Source organism: Nycticebus coucang, chromosome 9, assembly GCF_027406575.1.
Source record: "Nycticebus coucang isolate mNycCou1 chromosome 9, mNycCou1.pri, whole genome shotgun sequence".
NCBI classification, from domain to species: Eukaryota; Metazoa; Chordata; class Mammalia; order Primates; family Lorisidae; genus Nycticebus; species Nycticebus coucang.
The window spans coordinates 26,335,085-26,352,215 of NC_069788.1; the positions used below are offsets into that span (position 1 = coordinate 26,335,085).

The following is a 17,131-nucleotide window of genomic DNA, read 5'->3' on the forward strand; positions in this document are numbered from 1 at the left end:
AATGATGAGTATTTCCCAGCTTACCTAACCCTATAAACGGACGTAAGCTTAGTTAAGTTCAACAAACATTTATGGAATATTTATTCCATTCCAGGAACTGGAGTAGGGTTGGAGATACAATAATAAATAATAGAGGAATACAAGTATATTTCTTGGTCTAGTTGAAGAATCTTGGTCAAAGGACTAATTTAAGTGTAGATTTCAAATGTGATGAAAAATCCACACAGAGAATGTTACAGAGGCCCAGAAGAGGGACCTGTGGACAGAAACTGGGGAAGGCATCCTGAAAATGTGTAATGCATAAGCTGCATCTTAAGGGAGAGTGCAAGGCTTGTGATAGCCAAGAAGAGACAGGCGTGAAATGAACTAACTATGAGCACCATGTACAGCAGAGAATGAGGCTGACACAGGCAATGAGAGTGGCGAGACAGACCAAGGTCAGATGCAGGGGCTGGGGGAGGCTCGCATTGCACATCAAGGAGCTCTGACTTCAGAAGGAAAACAAAAAATATTTTTTAAAACAGGACGCCCATAGCTCAGTGCTTAGGGCACCGGCCATATGCAGCAGGGCTGGTGGGTTCGAACCCAGCTGGGCCTGCTAAAACAAACAAACAAAAAAAGTAGCCGGGCATTGTGATGGGTGCCTGTAGTCCCAACTACTAAGGAGGCTGAGCCAAGAGAATCACTTGAGCCCAAGAGTTTGAGGTTGGAAAAGAAAAACATTTAAAACACATAAAACATATTTACTTCTTGAAAATAAGAAGGTATGAGAAAAACAAAAGTAAATAGTGCATTCTCCAGCATTCCATACCTGAGAAGTCCCCAGCAACTTTAAAATGGTGAAATAATTTGCAAATTTGAATCGCAATTTTATGAAAAGAAAAGGAAAAGAAAGCAATGGATCTACCTGGCCCACAGAGACCTGTAGAACAGACTCCCCAGGCCTATTTCTGCGTTGCCAGGTAGGCACCAATTCAGTGATCCTGATAACACTGAAGCCTGGAGGCCAGTGGTCAGTGGACTCGTGATTAGGTCAGGAGCAACAAGGAGCAGCTCACAGCAACACCACTTGCCACACCTGGGTGACATGCTGTGTCATCCCAGGAAGGGCAAAACTGGAATAAGAAGTCAAACACTGACAGGTGGCTTTATTTGGAGGATAAACCCACAGAAATCCCCACAGCTTTTAAAGTAAGAAAATAATGATGTTGATGGGTTTGTTTTTGTAAAGGAGAGTCAGAGGCAAGTTGAGATAGCAAACATGCTTCATAACTGGAGTGGAACACAACTCTAATAGGACTTCTCCGTCAGTAACAATGCTTTATACTCTCTGGGAGTTTAGAATTCAGTCTTATCCCACAAGACAGATCAATTGGGGATTTATAAACTACTGCAATTCTTCTATTGCTTCAGAAATGCTCTCCTCCTGTTCTTTATACTCCACTGGGCCTCCCTTATCCAACAACATCCGTTTCATGTTTCTATCAATAGCACCGTGTGCCTTTTTTGTACAGGGCTATTTATACATAAATATTTGCAAAAGTCAACCATCCTTGATAAAGACAGTGATCCATCCAGGTACCTCCAGGATGGGTAATCTGGCTGTGTTCCTTACTTGGCTACCAAAAAATATATCCTTAGTCCCACAGATAGAAAAGCAAACAGAAAGATTACCTAGTCAGGGGGTTTCCGCTGAAGTCAGCTATCTGTAGTGCTTTACAGAATGAGATGCTTTCTGGAATTTCAGGAATATCTGTGGGATAAAGAAAATGTCTATCTTTTACCACCATTATTAACAGTTTTCATCGTTCTAAAAATGGACCACAGTCACAAGAGGATATCTGACAATTACTAGCTTCATCCAAGTATGGCATGGATTTATAAAAGCATTTTTCTACACATATTTATATTTGCTTTCTTAACAGAAGATATGCCAGAAGCATATTAAAGCTGAATATTAAAAACAGCCACCACTACACCCAGTCCCACCACCCTATCAAGTGGCACTGACGGTGTCCGACCGTAATTCCCACTGGACTCTGTCCTTCTGTCGTCACGTGGCTGTTGTCAGTACCAGGCACTGTAGCAGTGCGTTCTCAAATTATGCATTTCTTCTAATTACAAACTTAAGAATTTAGAAAATGCAGAAAAGTACAAAAAGAAAAGAAAAAGACAACATTCCCAGGGATAATCCTTCATTCTGATCTATTTTTCAGCTGTCACTCATACATGCATGAGCTCGTAAACACGTGAGATTATATTTCACAATGCTAGGTTCATGACAATTTTTTTCACTTTACATTGTTTTTTCCTCTACCATTTTTCCATCCGCCACTCTTAATGGCAGAAAAGTATACAGCATATATTCTTATCCTCGTTAAATCAGTACCCCAATGTTGGACAAAGCTCCTGATGTTATATTTATGCCCATTTCTGATTATTTCCTTAGACTAAGTTCAAAGAAGTGGAATTACTACGTCAAAAACATTACCATATCTACAGTACTTTTAAAATACTGTTAAATTGCTTTGGGGGGGGGCAGCTTATACCTATTAATACTTTTATCTGCCTGTACAAGGTACCCAATTCAAGATCTCTCCTTTTCTTTAGTTTACATTTTTTTAAATGTCAACTTTATTGGCAAAATAGTCTGGTGATATTTTATTTTATATTCCTTTTATTACTAATAGGGCTGAATATTTTTCCCATGTTCACTGACCACTAAAATATTGTGATTCAAAATGACCAAACTTGTTAGTTTAAATCCCTCTTTCTCTTGATGTAAAACCTGAGATTATAGAAGTTAGGCCTTTAAAAGGTTAGTTCATAGCACTTAATTTCAAGAATACATTTATTTCAGACATTGTAACATTGAGAAGGGCTAAAATAGAAAACATTCTCCTGGGCCTATGCCGGTCCTTCAACTGATATAAGCTGAGTCAAAATGCACTTAATATTTCTAGATTGGTGGTGGTATGGAGAAGGGAGAAATAAAGGGAATAAATGGATGGCCTGTTCCAACAACCTCAAAAGAATCAGATGGTACATGGAAGCTTTCAGTTCAAATTTAAAAGCCTAAGACATGTGAATCTGTGTTGTTTTCCTCATACTATTTTCTGCCTTACATAGTCAAATAGTGAAAAAACAAACATTATGATCCTAGGTTCATAAAAACTATGCATATAGATACTGTATATACAGAGGGTACCAAAAAAAAGTATGCCCTTTTAAGAAAGAAAAAAAACTGTATTAAAATTGCAATACTCAATATTTACCAATAACATTTATTATCTTATGTATTTTATCTTGTATCTCTTGTAATTACAGAAGTCAAACATGACTTGAGTATTACAATTTTAAAATTGTTTTTTCCTTTCTTAAAATGGGTTATGTATTCATATATTGCTATTGTTTGGCAACCTCTGTATATAGCTTGTCCACAGTTGACATTGGAATGGATTTTTAAAACTCATAAGCATTTATAGGCCCCGAAGTACAAATACAGTGGTAGTCCATTTATTATATATTATCTTATTTAATCCTTCAAAAATAAATTAGTGTATCTTTCATATACAAAATAGACACTAGAGACAAGAAAGGCAACAGATGTGGTTTAAAGAGTCCTGGTTTGCTTTAGAAGAGTTATTTACAGGCAGCACCTATAGCTCAGTGGGTAGGTCCCCAGACACACACACCGAGGCTGGCGGGTTTGAACCCGGCCTGGGCCAGCTAAAACAACAATGACAACTGCAACAACAAAAAATAGCCAGGCGTTGTGAGGGGCGCCTATAGTCCCAGGTACTTGGGAGGCTGAGGCAAGAGAATCAATTAAGCCCAAGAGTTTGAGGTTGCTGTGAGCTCTGATGCCACAGCACTCTACCCAGGGCAACAGTTTGAGACTCTGTCTCAAAAAAAAAAGAAAGAAAAAGTTATTTACACTGAAATATTGAGCTATCGTGTCACATCCTCAGGGACACTTTCCCTAAACCCCAAAATCAGGTTGGCTTCTCCTGCTCCTAAGTTACTTGGGCTCCACTTTCATAAGATCGGTTACAGTTTTATTTTTTTATTTTTTTTAATTTAAATAATAATTTTATTTTTTTTTATTTTCATATATACATGCGCTCATTAGGCTTCCACTTTTTGCCTTCACAAAATTAAAAAGGCTTAAAATTTGACAACAATAACAATGTTTAAGATAGGGACCAGAATCAAAAACCAGTTTTCTTTAAATAATTGTTTGGTGATGGTTCGCTCTACCTTACTAAACTGCATACTCACTAGGAAGACAGACCCACTCCAGGCCCGTGTGCTGCTGTTTCTCCAGAGCCGACACAGTGTTCAGCATACCATAAGCAGGCCGCAGGGACTGAACAAATGGATGAGAAACTAGCACTGTGCAGTCTCAGTGAGGACGGCTGCTCTTTCACCTGGTATGTCTTGTCTCTATTTTATAGGTAAGAAAACTGCTTAGTCCTAGATTTCTTAAAACAGATAACTACGAAGCTTGCAGGTTATTTCCAGCTGAAATCACCTTTAACTGATTCCCAAATATTATGCTAGGGACAAATGTGAAGTTTAATATTAAATATATGAAAAATACCAGTTTCTCAATGAGGCCTACCCTGACTTCTTATCTCATTAAAAAATTGTAATTTGAATCCTTCCCCCCCCCTTTTTTAGACACTCACCAATTGCCAAGTCCTTTTATTATTCTCTGATTATTTTTCCTAGCCATCTTTTTCTGTCCACTTCTATTGTTATCAACTTAATTCAGGCCCCAATCATCCAGATGAGATGATAACAATATCCTCTTAAATGGTCTCTCTCTGTATTCAATTTGTCCTCCATCAAATTCAAACAGCCATAAGAGCAGTATCTGTACCAGTTTTCTGCATTTATTAGGTTTGTATCCTTGAGCAAACCACTTACCCTACCTGTGCCTTAATTTCTTATCTGTAAAATAGACCATCGGGAGGTATTTTTAAATATTGCCAGTGTAGCCCATAAGTGCTGCAAGAGAAGAGAGAAAACTAGACGAAAAAGGATGCTGTTATGCTTTGAACCAAATAAAATAAGAGAGGAGAAGCACAGGCATGAATGTGACATCTGGTGCAGAGTGAAGAGAGGGTGACCCCTGGGACACGACAGTAACATGTGCCTGAACGTCAGGATATCAAAACAGGAATATGTAGAGCAGCGGTTCTCAACCTTCCTAATGCCACAGCCCTGTAATACAGTTCCTGTGGGTCCCACAGGTTGAGAATCGCTGATCTAGACAGAAGGCTGGAAAGATCTCTTGAAAGCAGATTACCAAATGCCAGGTTGGGCTATTTACAAATATTTACAATAGCAGCTGTGTAAGTTGACCACCCAAGGGACTGTAACAAACGGTTAAGCATAAGGAAGTGGCCAACCTAAGGAACTAGGCCTCCTGTACTGACACATACATGTGGTGCATGTCCAGTCTGTGAAAATTAGGTTGACTTTTAGGTTGACTTCAGGAGGTGGTCAATTACAGAGGTTCTTCTATATTTTCTAGATAAAGAGTTCCCTCTTTTAGAAAAAGGGGATAATCACACTTCCGAAATAAGGTCTTTATTATAAAGATAAAAAGGGTAAAATAAGTGGCACATTTAAACACTGGCTGGGGGAACAGCAGAGATGACTTCTGTTTAGCCAGATAATTTGAAGAGTAGTGTCAAAAATAGAAGATTTAGAGGGTTTTGCTATTGTCCTACTTGAGAAATAATAATGATTACACCCTGAATAATAATATATTTCAAACAAGTATTAGACATACTGTAACTTAGTATTCCCTTTCATAAAGGACTATGGGCAGACAGCCTGTTTAGTCTACGATAACACAATAATATTAATTATTAATATACTTGGTATATAATGAAAATCTCAAAAATAATAAGTATTATTATATACCATGTATATACAAAATACTTATTATTAATACAAAAATATTAAAATAAATTAATAAAATAATAAAATAGATTATTTTTGAGATTTTCATCTACTCATTAAGGAATGTGATACAAAACTACTTGCTGACAAGGCTTCTATATAAGGTAAAACACACAAAATATTTAATCATACTTTTTATTAATTCAAACTAGCCTTGTCCCTCATATGCCCAAGAATAAAAACAAAATTTTATATTTATAAAATGTCTAAGAACGATTATAAAGTTAATTCTCCCTAAACCTTTCTTAAGCTATCCTTTACTTCCGACCCACTCTGAGCTATCATTACTCTGAATTAGAATCGCTTTCAATCAGTGAGATTTAATCTTATACTTTAAAGATAGAAACAAAAAAAGCTGCAGTTTACCAGCCTGTACACAGGAAATTCATATTCAGCCCTGAGCTCTGTCCATGAAAAGGTCTTCTTTGACACTACCGGGCAGACCACAATCCTGGGCCCACTTGCCAGAGGGCTTCTGGGACAGAGTACAACTTTCACAGCAGATACTGTCATTTAAAACGTGATGTAAGAGGACATTTCCTGCCCTTCCTGGAATTCGTATTCTTTTCTCAGCATCCATTTTTACAACATCCATTTTTAGGGTATAGAGGGCTGAGATTCTACCCCTCTCTACCCCAAGAGTAATGTGTAGCTTAGCCTACACAATTCTGTAAGAAATCAAGGCTTTCTTCCCACATCCCCAGAATCCTCAAGGGGGACCACAACCTTTCCTGAAAAGCTGTCCCCTTTTTAGGGTCCCTTTGTGATGGAGACAGATTTTACCAAATGACCTCAGAAGTTCCTTTTAAGTATATGTAAGTTTAGAAACTCCTGGGCATTCCCTTTCATGGAGGGCTATGGGCAGACAGCCTGTTTGGTCTACGATAACACAATAAATTCTTTCTAAATAAATCAATTACTCACTGGCATTTCTTCTTGTTCTATATAAATAGCCTTTCTTCTCCTCCTGGCTTCAAGACCTGTCTGACTTTAGTAAGTCATAACACTAGGTTCTTTCCACTGAGAATACCACAAAATACAAAGCAAAACAAAACCTAAGTCTTATACGTCTTTGTGGCTATTCTCTACCATTATCTCATTCGTGTTGATGGGAGTTGGCAATAAAAAGTTTAAAAAGACTAAAATTAAAATTAGTCTTTCTGTAAAATCACAAAGAGTAACATTTTAAACCTTAGGACATATTACAGCAAGTTAGTAGGCTGAAATTGTACTATCAAAAACAGGGCAAGCACTATCTATGTAAGTATCTACATTTATTGTATCAGCATTACTGTCCCCATAGTAAGATGGATGTGTGAGCTTAATTAGTACAACGTGCTAACAAGGCCAGGGGCCTGGATTTGGTCCAAGCACAGATCCGTTCCAGTCTCAATGCACTCAGAGGGCCCTTTTCCATTGTGATCCTAAAACAGCAACAGCAGAGCCTTACTGGGTGCTAACTGTCAGACACAACTCTGAACACATCACACAAATGAACTCATTTCAATCGTCACAACAACTCTAAGGAAGGCACTGTTATCCGCATTCTCTGAATGAGGAAACTGAGGCACCAAAAGGATAAAAGCCTCGCCCAAGTTTACACAGCCAGCAAGGGGAAGGCCAGAATTTGGCCCCAGGCCATCTCACTGCAGAACCCGACATCCTTACTACAAAGCAATCTCCTCCCTACAAAGGAGTGAGGGTCAGGAGATAAGAAAAGTGCTGTCTCCGAATCTTCAGCAACTCAACCCAAGGGAACCAGAGAGGACAAACGCTATCTGATCTGACTTAGGACAGATCTAAAATTTTTCTTTACCTAATTCTTCTGATAAACTAGCTAAACTAAGACTCATTTTCAAGATACATAAAAATATAACAGTGACAAGGAAGAAATTTTAAAATAAAACTCTAATTCTTTGGTATGGTTAATCTTTATCAACTTTTGATTACATGACATAGTATTAAAATTAAGTAGAGCATTCGATTAAGTACATAACAAAAATTTTCATATTTATTTCCTGCTTAATGTATAATAGCACTACTGACAAAAATGAGATATAGTGTCTTAAAATTTCAATTACATCTTTCATGTGTCCTATGAATAAATCAGGCCTCACATGGTACCCAACACTTCTTGTCTGAAGCACTGAGCTCAGCAGTGATTATCTATAAAAATGAATTCGATAACTTTCCCACTGTACGTGCTGGCCACAAGGGCATGGACCAGGCCTACATCATTCTTGCACTGTCCCCCCCCTCACCACAGTGTGCACCTCAGCAGGCACTCAACAACACAGGCTGACTAACCCCTGGGTCTAGAACCAAGACACATCCCATGGTCAGCGCCCTCATTTTTTTTTTCCTTTCTGATGTTTTTTTTTCCCCCTTGATTTAATTTAAATCCTTTTTCTGGCGACTTGTAGAAGACTAAAACTGGACACTCACCTTTCCCCATTAACAAAAATTGATTCTCACTGGGCAAATGATTTAAACTTAAGACATGAAACTATAAACATACTTGGAGAGAGTGCAGGGAAAACACTTGAAGAAATTGGCCTGGGGGCACCCTCGTTTAACCTGCAACTACTCTGGACCTGTGTCCTTGGGAAGGGGATTCTGGACTCTGTCTCATCTATCTCACAAGCGTACTGGGAGGTGAGAATGTGATGATACGTTTGGCAAGAGCACACACATAAAGAACTAGAGAAAGAGAGGGGAGGACAACTTCCCCCAAGGGATTCATTTTGATTTCTAAGTGTGAGTCGCTTTTGGTGTCAACTCGTGAGGCCTTGAACTATGTTTTCTTGCCCTCTTCTCATCATGAAACACATTCACACCAAAGGGAAAAATACCAAGAACTCTGTCAGTGTAGAACTGAGTCTTTAAATAAGTTCTCTGTCTTTAGTATCCAACTCAGATGAAGAAACACTGGACTACATGAGCAAGCAAGAATTTGAAGACAGTAGTCCACTGCCATACCACTGACAGTGAACCAGATGGGAGAGAAAAAAAAATAACCTGGCATCAACAAACAAAACTATCCCACAGACTGCCCTCAAAGCGATCCAGGGGAGAGGTTACACTAGCAGGAGCCAGCAATTCGGAAGTCATCACATGGATGTCAGAGAGTGCTCATCTTCCACATCAGCACCTCAAGACTTGAACAATTTCCTTAATGACATTTGCATTTTTGGTCTATAAGACAAAATGTGTAAGATGTGACCTACAGATAGATAGATAAGCCCCCTTGGGTTATCTACCTTCTCATGGAAACTATTAACATTCGTACGGAGTTCCTTCTGTAGTTAACAATATTAAAATGCTATGAATGGGCTGGGCAAGGTGGCTCACACCTATAATCCTAGGCTGAGGCATGGATTGCCTGAGCTCAGGAGCTACAGACCAGCCTTAGCAAAAGTGAGATCTCATCTCTACTAAAAACAGAAAAACTAGCCAGGCATTACGGCATATGCCTGTAGCCCCAGCTACTCAGGAGACTGAGGCAAAAGGATCACTTGAACTCAAGAAACTCAGGTTCCTATGAGCTATGATGCCAGAACACTCTACCCAGGGTGCCAGCGTGAGATTCCATCTCAAAAAAAAAAAAAAATGCTATGAATGATGTAAGAGCAAAATACAAGATTACATAAAACTCAATTTTCCCACCCAACACTGTTCCCTATTACAAGGGGAGAAGAATTAACATAGTAGATTAATACTGTTGCTCACACACTGAATTCTCAAAATGCTAGAGTAACTTCTACTAAGAAAACAGGCACTAGGGTAAATTATGGCGATGCTGACACCTGTGCTCCAGCTGGCCCCCAGGGTAGGAACAGGATGCACACGATTACCTCCTTACAGCCGCACAGACGCTTCCTATTTTTAAGCACATTTTCTACTTAAACTAAAACTATGAAATCGCTACCCAACTACCAGTTGCTCAGAGAAGACTTCGTTGAAATTAGTCACTTGATAGCTGTTGTCACTGCCACCTCAGAAACAAATGGTAAGTCCTAGGCACTAGGAAAACAGCAGGAGACAGACTCAGATCAGGAAAAGAGAAATGAAGAACTGCTTTCTTCCAAGCCCACTTGATTATACAACTACAAACAGGAATAGCTGCCACTTCTGAGAACCTGTTATGTTATGTGGAGGGTATTGTGACGAGCATTTGCATGCACCATGTCTAACCCTCGCGATGAACACTGAGATAGATGGCAGGAGGCCCACTGACAGGCTCACTCCAAACTGGCTTGGAGGCATTAAATAAACATCCAAGGTCACTCTGCTGACATGGGAAAGAGCAGGGCTTTGAAATTCCAGTCCATCTGCCTCAAGGCCAAGGAAGACTGCGAAGGAGTGGTTAGGATCGGGAAAGTCAGATTTGGTCAGCTCCAGACATGCTGCAGGAATCAGAGAGGCTGGAGGAGTGTGCGTGGAAGAGACTCGAGTACAGAGACAGAAGCACAAGCCTGAGGTTCCGGGAGAGCAATGGAGGTCATCACAGAGAGGGGGTGGAGGAGCCGTCTGGGAGGAAGCCAGAGAGCCAGGACACTGTGGAGACCCCACAGGCAGAGCAGAAGGGCACTGCGGAGCAACACACAGACTACCAGGTGACAGCAGAGACACGGCCCTGCGGGTGGATCACACCGCAACACAGCAGGCAGGACAGATGAGGACTGTCACCTGTGAGAGGACTGAGCGGAGCAGCAAAGGCTGAGAAGCCAGTGGATAAAGAGATAGGAGCTGGAGTGAGTGTAAAACAGTAGCTGCCAAATTCCAGTCCAAGACACAGTATTCACAGATGACAAAATGAGAAAAACACAGAAAATGAGATAAGGCTTTCTTTCTGATGACAAAGCCAGATTTATTTATTTAAAACGCCTATTGTTTAATCTGAGATTATTATAATGACTGTTTTTACTAAATGACAGTGATAGTTTCTCTTAGCAAAAGACAAAGCAAAACTGTATCAGACCCCATTAAAAAAAAAAAAATTACACTGCTATATTTAATCTCCGAGTCTGAGAACCTGGGGTAGAGTATGCCTTCAAAAAGCCTGGCAATTAGAAGCAAAACTACTTACTGTTACTTGATCTTTGACAAGCCAATAAAAAACATTCAGTGGGGAAAAGATTTCCTATTTAACAAATGGTGCTGGGTGAACTGGCTGGTGACCTATAAAAGACTGAAACTGGACCCACACCTTTCACCATTAACTAAGATAGACTCTCGCTGGATAAAAGATTTAAACTTAAGACATGAAACTATAAAAATACTTGAAGAAAGTGCAGGGAAAACTCTTGAAGGAATTGGCCTGGGTGAATATTTTATGAGGAGGACTCCCCAGGCAATTGAAGCAGTATCAAAAATACATTACTGGGGGCGGCGCCTGTGGCTCAGTGAGTAGGGCACCGGCCCCATATACCAAGGGTGGCAGGTTCAAACCCAGCCCCAGCCAAACTGCAACAACAACAAAAAAATAGCTGGGCATTGTGGCGGGCACCTGTAATCCCAGCTACTTGGGAGGCTGAGGCAAGAGAATCCCCTAAGCCCAAGAACTGGAGGTTGCTGTGAGCTGTGATGTCACAGCACTCTACCTAGGGCAACAAAGTGAAACTCAATCTCAAAAAAAAAAAAAAAATACATTACTGAGACCTGATCAAACTAAAAAGCTTCTGCACAGCCAAGAACATAGTAAGTAAAGCAAGCAGACAGCCCTCAGAATGGAAGAAAATATTTGCAGGTTATACCTCTGATAAAGGTCTAATAACCAGAACCACAGAGAACTCAAACATATTAGCAAGAAAAGAACAAGTGATCCCATCTCAGGGTAGGCAAGGGACTTGAAGAGAAACTTCTCTAAAGAAGACAGACGCACGATCTACAGACACATGAATAAAAGCTCATCATCCTTATTCATCAGAGAAATGCAAATCAAAACTACTTTGAGATATCACGTAACCCCAGTAAGAGTAGCCCACATAACAAAATCCCAAAACCAGAGATGTTGGCGTGGATGTGGAGAAAAGGGCACACTTCTACACTGCTTGTAGGAATGCACACTAATACGTTCCTTCTGGAAGGATGTTTGGAGAATACTTAGAGATCTAAAAATAGACCTGCCATTCGATCCTATAATTCCTTTACTAGGTTTATACCCAGAAGACCAAAAATCACAATATAACAAAGATGCCTGTACCAGAATGTTCATTGCAGCCCAATTCATAATTTCCTAAGTCATGGAAGAAGCCCAAGTGCCCATCGACCCACAAATGGACCAGCAAATTGTGGTACATGTATGCCATGGAATATTATGCAGCCTTAAAGAAAGATGGAGACTTTACCTCTTTAATGTTTACATGGATGGAGCTGGAACATATTCTTCTTAGCAAAGTATCTCAGGAATGGAAGAAAAAGTAACCAACGTACTCAGCCCTACTATGAAGCTAATTTATAGCTTTCATATGAAGGCTATAACCCAACTATAGCTCAAGAATATGGGGAAAGGGCCAAGGGAGGGGAAGGGAGGGGGGAGGTTAGGTTAGAGGGAGGGTAATGGGTGGGGCCACACCTACGGTGCATCTTAGAATGGGTACAGGTGAAACCTACTAAATGCAGAACTCAAATGTCTACATACAATAACTAAGAAAATGCCATGAAGGCTACGTTGAACAGTTTGATGAGAATATTTCAGATTGTATATGAAACCCGCACATTGTACCCCTTGATTGCACAAATGTACACAGCTATGATTTAACAATAAAAATAAATAAATTTAAAAAAAGAAGTGAAGAACTTGAAGAGAATACCAGTTCAAGGAAAAATCCATGAGAGGAAAGACCCCAGTTCGGATCTGATTTCTTTATCTGAAAATATGAGTAGTTACCAGAGAGGCAGACAGATGTCTTTCCTCACAAGGCAACAGGACAACAGCCATGGACTTGAACATGAAGGCTCCAGAGCCCCACTTACATAGAGGAGACAGAAGAGGACCCTGGGGGCACAAGGCCTGTGAACAATGTAAGAAACCCCATCAATTGAGAGCACGCTTTGGGACGAGATGCACCAATCCACAGGAAAGGCAAATGACAAAATCCCAGCATCTTAAGATGGAAATGAGCTGCCACAATATGAAACACTTCTGAGCAAAATGAAAACTGCACCTACTTGGCAATGCTGCATGGTGGGAGGGAGGGAGAAAGGGAGGGACACTGGCACGAAACACAGGATCCTATTATGTATAAAAACCATGACTCAAGACCTGGCCAAAGACAGAATTCTAAAGACACAAGGAATAAAACAACTAGCCCTGAACGGAACAAGCTTGCAAAAAGAGATGCTGACAGACTGCAGTCAAACACTAAATGCTGAGACTCTGGGCACATTCAGTACATCATATTGCTTCATTTAGAACTATTTACTACTAGGATAAAACAAGGTCCTTGTGTGCCAAACAGGCTGGCTGATTAAGACAGTCTGAATGCTGTGCTGTGGGCTGCCTGACTCAATCCTGCTTAAAAATATCTGAGATTTTCAAACAAGACTAAATATGAATGTATGATCCAAGTCGGCATTTGCTGCCACAGCTGTTGTTCTGGGTGTATAGAAAAAAAAAAATCTAAATAGGGAATTTTTTTCAACTGCATTCCATTTATCATATTATTCCAACCACCACAGACTCACCCAGAAGGCAGGCAGCTTGCAGACAAAGCCGTAATTCCAAGCAGCCTTTCCTGTGCACACGGAGGCTGAGTGGCCTGGGTTTCCACATGGTATAGGAGAGGCTCTTTATAAAATGTTATTTTCTACACATCTTGTACTAGTCTTGGCACTTCTGCTGGCAAAAATAGTTTCCCAACCCAGAAGGTTTTCACTTAATTCCAACCGCAATTACTAAAACAACCTTTACATCTCAGCTTTTCCTTCCCCACAGAGTTGGCTTTAAAAAACACAAACAAGTCTTGGGATATGAAATGCTGAATTCACACAAATAAAAAAATTTAACCAAAAAGTAAAAAAGAATTCCAGAATATTAAATGTTATGTTGCATATAAAATAATGTGAAGAGAAAAGTATGGACAGTTTGGCATTCTTTTTATTTGCCCTTGTTCCAAAACGAACCAAAAAAAAAAAAAAAGATTCCAACTGATGGTCATTTATACTTCAAGAAAACAATAGTCAAATATGAAAAATTTAAAAAAATTTATATTCATTCTTTACCTTTTACTCAAATTTACAGCTCATTTTAATAATTCCCATTTAATACAATCAAAATTAGAACTACTGTGTTCATATATCAAAATTGTCCAGAGAAATGAAGTCTCTCCATGGATACATGCTTTGATCCAGAAATTAAGTCTTTAACTTTCCCCCACGTCTTCTCCAATTTCCTCAGATCACAAGAATCTTTCTCATCTCTGAGTTGCAAATAAGCCCTTGTGGTCAGGCATGAATTCTGTGGTGCCAGTTACCAGGCTGTCTGTGTTACCTAAGTATTCCTCACTTATCTTTCTAATTAGGACCTGTGATTTTTGTCTGATAGGATAAACAGCCTCCTAAACTCTGTTCTCCTCACACCCTAGCTATAGTGTCTGCCAGTCAGAGACTGAACCACAGACTGCATGGGTTGTTCTGGGTGGGTAACACACAGAGTAGGCGAGAGGGTGCAGGACGAGCAATGAACACAGTTTTCCAAATGTGCAGGAGAAGCCATCTGGCCCACAGACACTAGCCAGAACACTGATTCTCAACAGTCTTGCCACTGTTTTCCAAAGCACGTCCCTAATCCAGGTCAAATATAAGCTAAGTGTCCCAGAGATGTGGATTCTCAAACTTAAGAGCACAAAAGAATCACAGGACCCACTTAAAGGTCTGGCCCTTCAGGAGAAGGAATCGACATTTTTAACTCACCCCTCGGAGAGTCAGGCACAGGAGGGTAAGAGGACCTCTGAGAAACACTGAGGCATTTAACTTCAGTGGTCCCAGCCTGGCACCACATCAGAACCCCTGGACCACCATCACCTAAGCATTCAAAAAGTCAGCCTGGGTTTATTTAAAAAAACAAAACCTACCTCAGGTAAATGTTAATATCCAGTCAGCTTCTGAATCGTGTTGATGAGGCCTGGTATCCAGCAATCACTCATGGTCCACAATTCACCTCCACAATAAAGTGACTTCTTCTCTCACACTAAAGTAGATCTAACTTTTAAAGACCACACTGAGGGCTTCGTTAGACTGCCTCCAATGGGAGGCAAAACAAAGGGACAGTTGTTTTGTTGTTTTAGTTGAAGATGAGGAAAGCAGGTGGAAAAAGCATGGAAAGAGGGACTGGTCAGATCTAATTTAAATGCCTTCCCATTTTTAAATAAAATTGATTTAGTTAAAAAAAATCCCTCTCCTATAATACAAGTACACTTTTTCAAAAGTAACCCTTAAAAATAAGAGGTTAAACCAGAAAACAGGATGTGAAAGGTATTCTAAAAAGATCTCAAAAACATGTTTACATTGTTCAAAGAAATACTATAGATAAAGAGCTTAGGAGCTTAAAAATTGTAAGTTGTAAGCTGACAGATGAAGAGGTAATATATAATATATTTAAACTTCTGAAAAAGAAACATATCAGAACTTAACACACTGAAGTTGCTATTATCCTGTTCAAAGTACTCAGGTGTTGAATGTTTTGGAGGGTTTTCCTTTCTTTTATGAATTACAATGAGTTTATCTCATAACAATGTTATGAGAAAATTTTGCAGAACTGATGCTGTTTATATGAATTATAGAAAATTCAAACCTGAGAATTAGAATAAAATATACAGTTTCAACTAAATCTCATCCTAAAGATGATACGTTATGACACGTTGGATCAATTTCCACGTCCTAAAGCAATTCTCACAGGAACCCAAATCTAAATTTAGGGTGAATGGAAGAAAAAAGGCACAATGCTTGCTTTTGTTGAGGGGTCACCCAGGTGGATGGATGCTCGACTTTTGAACCGAGCAAAAGTCATGTTCTGTACTTAGTAAAGTCATTGTTTCATGGAGTTAGTTGGGAAAGATCAGATTGTAAAGACATCCTCTTGGCCTAAATGTTGTTTAGGATCCCGACCCAGGCAAGGACTGCTAAGGATTCTGTTATGTTCTTATCTGAATGGTTGCTAGCTCCAATTTAAAATTGTATGAATTTTCTTAGAGATTAAAATGCAGATTCCTGGGTTTCTGCTCTAAAAATTCTGAGCTCACAGTCCTTTGATTAAGGTAGAAATATGATTTTAACAAGGATTCTATATAGCTGGTCACAGAACCCATCCGGAGAAACAATTGTTCCAAGTAAAGGAAAATAGATCACAGTCTAAAGTGTAAATTTCTAGGTAAACAGAGTGATTGCTTCCATCATTCCTGAAAGCCGCTTTTTCTGTGGTTTGATGATCAGCAGGGCATTCTGATTTGCTGACCTTCAAGATGTTTTTCCCCATCTTCTCTTTCAAACTTACCAACACAGTTTTTCCCAGGTGGTTCAAACATCTCTGGGGGTAGACCACATCCTGCCTTCCCTTGGCCAGGACACCTCCTTCTGCTATACTTGTGATAACATTCCAGGCTGACATACAGAGAGTGCATGGTCAAAATGCCCAGACTGTCTGCACTCACTGCACAAGACCCGGTGTGCTTCTTTGTAAAATGCCCAGACTGTCTGCACTCACTGTACAAGAGCCTGTGTGCTTCTTCGTAAGAACTTAAAAGCATTTCAATTCTTTATAATTCCTTATAGTTCCATGAGCCCATCACCTCAGATTTATACTCTGCCATTCATCTACTAGTTCTGAAGAGGATTAACTTTATCTACATAATTCAAAAAATCTGTACCTCTAGGCTAAAGAAGCTGTAGACTCTGTATCTTATCACACGTGCCGTCCACATAATAAACATCCCTACAAATCAAAAATGGTGCTCTCCTCCTGTATCCAGTTTCTCTCTGAAATTACAATGGAAGGGATGGAAACAACTATCCCCAGGTCAAAGCCTAAAAGAGGTCATTCCATTCACTCATTTTTCATATTTCTGATTATTTAAGCAACTAATATTTAACAGGCTCTGATAATTTAGGTCAGGCCATATGGCAGAAGGAGGCAAAGGTAAACAAAAGAGGCATA

The 17,131-nt window shown here is 39.7% G+C and overlaps 1 protein-coding gene across 1 annotated transcript in view; it reads right to left on the minus strand.

Moving 5' to 3' along the window:
- LRRC1 (leucine rich repeat containing 1) overlaps positions 1-17,131 on the minus strand; it is a 157,282-nt gene that overhangs the window by 72,713 nt on the left and 67,438 nt on the right. Inside the window, exon 3 of the mRNA XM_053602610.1 lies at positions 1,675-1,753. Coding sequence (XP_053458585.1) covers positions 1,675-1,753 — 79 coding nt within the window. The remainder of the gene's footprint in view (positions 1-1,674; positions 1,754-17,131) is intronic.